At 63.4% G+C, this 1,126-nt stretch overlaps 1 protein-coding gene across 3 annotated transcripts in view; it reads right to left on the reverse strand.

Annotated features, from left to right (window-relative positions):
* TBC1D20 (TBC1 domain family, member 20) overlaps window positions 1-907 on the reverse strand; it is a 16,024-nt gene extending 15,117 nt beyond the window's left edge. For all 3 annotated transcript variants that reach the window (XM_012728455.1, XM_004687323.2, XM_012728456.1), the window contains exon 1: window positions 738-907. In XM_012728455.1, the coding sequence (XP_012583909.1) occupies window positions 738-807 (70 nt within the window). In that variant the 5' untranslated portion in view covers window positions 808-907. The remainder of the gene's footprint in view (window positions 1-737) is intronic.
* Between the last annotated feature and the right edge of the window lie 219 nt (window positions 908-1,126).

The raw sequence follows: 1,126 nt of genomic DNA on the forward strand, positions 1-1,126 counted from the left end.
AAAAAAAAAAAAAAAAAGAATGGGTATTTACAGCTAAATACATTAAAATAGGTGCAAAGGACCGAGACAAAGTAGCTCAGTAGTTGCCAGGAGCTGTGGAGACTGGGGAAGAGGAAGTGGATGGGTTTTCTTCTGGGTGTGAGAAATATTCTGGAATCAAGAGCAGGGATGATGGCACATCCTGTGAGTGCCTAAAAAATCACTGAGCTCTGCACTTTAAGAGTGGGTTTCATGGCAATTCAAAGAAATCGGGGGTACTGGTACCTCAGGGAAGTCCTGACACGACAGATGAAGTTTGAAAAACCTCCCTGACAGCTAGAGGCAGCAGCCAGAGTTGGCGGACGCGGCCCGGCAGTCAGAGGCAGGGGCTGAGACGGCCTCGGTTCTCCGGGAGACCCAATTCTACTCAGACGAGACCAAGTCTGGATCGGGACCAGAGCCCCCACCCCTCCTTCCCACGGGGGACGCGGTTCTACCATCAAGGTCCTCCTGGTCCCCTCTGCACCCGCTGACCCCTCAATTCCAGGCTCGCCTGTTTAGACGTAAGCCGGGCCCGTCAGCCTTTTCCTCTTCTGATCCTGGCCCGGGGGTACCCCGCGAGGCTGCCCCGGGGCCCCCAGTCCGCGACCCGACCCGCCTGGGCCCGGGTCAGCTTCCCCGACAGCTGTCTCCTGCCCCTCTGGCAGCCCCGGCCGTCCTCGCAGGTCGCACCTCCGCGCCCCGGCCGGCTTCCGTACCTGCTTTCAGCGCGTCTCTGTCCCAGCCGCTGGAGGTGGAGGCGTCGTCCTGAGCACTCCGGAGACCCATGCTCCGGGGGCCCGGGCTCGGGCCCGAGCCCCGGCAGGTGGGCGAGCCGAGAGAAGACGAGGCTGCGGCCGCGGAAGACAGCGCCGGCACCGCGGGGCAAGCTCCGTTCGGTCAGCCTGCGGCGCGCAGGCGCGCAGGCGTCCCCGCGCCGGCCCCGCCCCCGCGTCAGCACGTGACCTTCGCTACGTAGGGACCCGCGGCGGTCGCCGGGGCACGCGCGCAGGCGCCTTAAACCCAGACTTGGAGAGTACTGGGAGCGCGCCCGGGGGTAGTTGTGTGTGACCCGTGGAGTGCGGCGTTTTTTACCCAGAGCGTTGGG

The sequence above is a fragment of the Condylura cristata genome, unplaced genomic scaffold, assembly GCF_000260355.1.
Source record: "Condylura cristata isolate star-nosed mole 26May11 unplaced genomic scaffold, ConCri1.0 scaffold00022, whole genome shotgun sequence".
Lineage (NCBI taxonomy): Eukaryota > Metazoa > Chordata > Mammalia > Eulipotyphla > Talpidae > Condylura > Condylura cristata.